This window comes from Austrofundulus limnaeus, unplaced genomic scaffold, assembly GCF_001266775.1.
Source record: "Austrofundulus limnaeus strain Quisiro unplaced genomic scaffold, Austrofundulus_limnaeus-1.0 Scaffold2887, whole genome shotgun sequence".
Classification (NCBI taxonomy): domain Eukaryota; kingdom Metazoa; phylum Chordata; class Actinopteri; order Cyprinodontiformes; family Rivulidae; genus Austrofundulus; species Austrofundulus limnaeus.
The window spans coordinates 7253-9120 of record NW_013955289.1 but is presented as its reverse complement, the minus strand read 5'-3'; the positions used below and the strand labels follow the sequence as shown (position 1 = coordinate 9120).

General features: G+C 40.5%; 1 protein-coding gene across 1 annotated transcript in view; it reads right to left on the bottom strand.

Annotated features, from left to right (window-relative positions):
- LOC106511523 (lysine-specific demethylase 2A) overlaps nucleotides 1-1868 on the bottom strand; it is a gene marked incomplete at both ends in the record, with an annotated part of 7978 nt that overhangs the window by 2608 nt on the left and 3502 nt on the right. Inside the window, 3 exon segments of the mRNA XM_014000280.1 lie at nucleotides 550-701; nucleotides 854-931; nucleotides 1035-1267. Coding sequence (XP_013855734.1) covers nucleotides 550-701; nucleotides 854-931; nucleotides 1035-1267 — 463 coding nt within the window.

The following is a 1868-nucleotide window of genomic DNA, read 5'->3' as shown; positions in this document are numbered from 1 at the left end:
GAGCTGCAGGACTGATTTTTTACCCCTTTTTTCACATCATGTCTCCTGCTTGGATCTGTTATTATCTCACTCTGAATCACAAAGGAGTGTCAGAGGTGAGCTCGATTCAACTGCCGTTTACAACGCGGTCTCATTTCCGGACTCAATAATTTTGCCGATATTTCAGTTAAAATACYTAAGTAAAAATATTTATCCGAGRATAATTCMACCCCCAACTTTATGGATGATTTTATMGATTAAATTTTATGTATTATACTCGAATAAATACGGTACTTTCTATTGTCCTGTGACCCCTCAGGAGGAACAGAWGTGTTTCTGGGGAGAGGGAGGTCTGAATTTCCATCCTGGACCTGCTCCCTTTGCAACTAAACCATAGACAAGTGGATGGATGGTTATATGGATTTCATGTAAAAATAGAACTCATTATGAAGCATAATGACAGGTAACTATACACTGAGTTAGCTTTAGCYGTGTACATTTACACACCTATAAATGTCCATCAATCACACACAGATACACAAACAAACACGTCCATYTGAGTGTTGTTACCTGACCCTGCGCCGCCTCAGCACAGACATGGAAGATGCTGGTTTCTGAGGTCGTGGGTTGACGGGTGTAGAAAGTATTTTAGGACGAGAAGCTGCTGGAGGAGGTGGTGTAGGAGCAGGAGGAGGAGGAGATGGTGGCTGATACCATGACGGCTGTTGGAGGGAAGAAGAACTTTATGTACTTCAATGCAGTGTAACGTTGTTCTTTGTGGTCAAACATTGAGATAAGAACTTTTATCATCCAAGACACGTCTAGACTAGWAAGTTCTGGGATTGAAAACAACCTAAAAGTTAGGTCTACATACCCTCTGTGGCCACCTGATGATGGGGTTTCCTGTGTAGGACAGTTTAGGGTTATCATTAGCATGTTCCTTCAGTAGAGCCTGCAGAAAACAAAAACAAAAATAAACAAAGAGGTGAKTTAAAATGATGAAAGAAAAAAGGAGAAATCAAAACTACATCGGAGACACCACTGAAGGGACGTACCTTGATATGAGTAAGGAGTGCTGATGCATTTTGGATCCCTACTGGGACACACCTCTTGTTAGAAGGTAACAATTCCAGTTTACCCACAAGGTTCCAAAGCCCGTCCAGCTCCAGAGGAGTCAAATGAACCTTCGATGGAGTCTTGTCAGATTGCTGACCTAAAGCTTGCTCGTTTGTGTCACTTCCTTGTTCTTGCTCCTCAGCTGAATCAGTGCCAGATGTTCTCTCCAGGCCTTAAACAATGAGATAGTTCCACTTATTTACAGCCACACTGCAGTAAAGCAATAACTTGAAATACACTTYCCCACTTTGCTTGGTAAAATATGTTAGGTAACATACGTTATTAGCTTATTATTATTATTATATAGGCTGAAGTTCAAACCAAGTATCAGAATCAGGAGGAAATGGGATTCAGGTGACTTTGAACGTGTTGAGGTTAGAGATGCCAGACAGGCTGATTGAGTATTTTAGAAACTGCACATCTACAAGGAGTTTTTACAAACATGTAGGGTTTACAGAGAATGGCCTGAGAAACAGAAAATATCCAGTGAGTGGATGAAAATACCCTGATGATGTCAGAGATCAGAAGACAAACGGCCTTTCCTGAAACCACCTGGGCTCAAACCCACAGCCTCAGTAAGACCGTGGCATTAACCACTGAGCTACTGCCGAGTCAAAACTGAACCCTTCAGCCTAAAGAACATCTTAACCAGAAAAATAAACTCATTTGATAGGGAATAATAATAGAATTATTTAAAGGGGACCTATTATGTAAAATTCACTTTTTAAAGTTTTTTTTTACTAAACTTTTGTATGCAGTTCTTAAAAAACAGT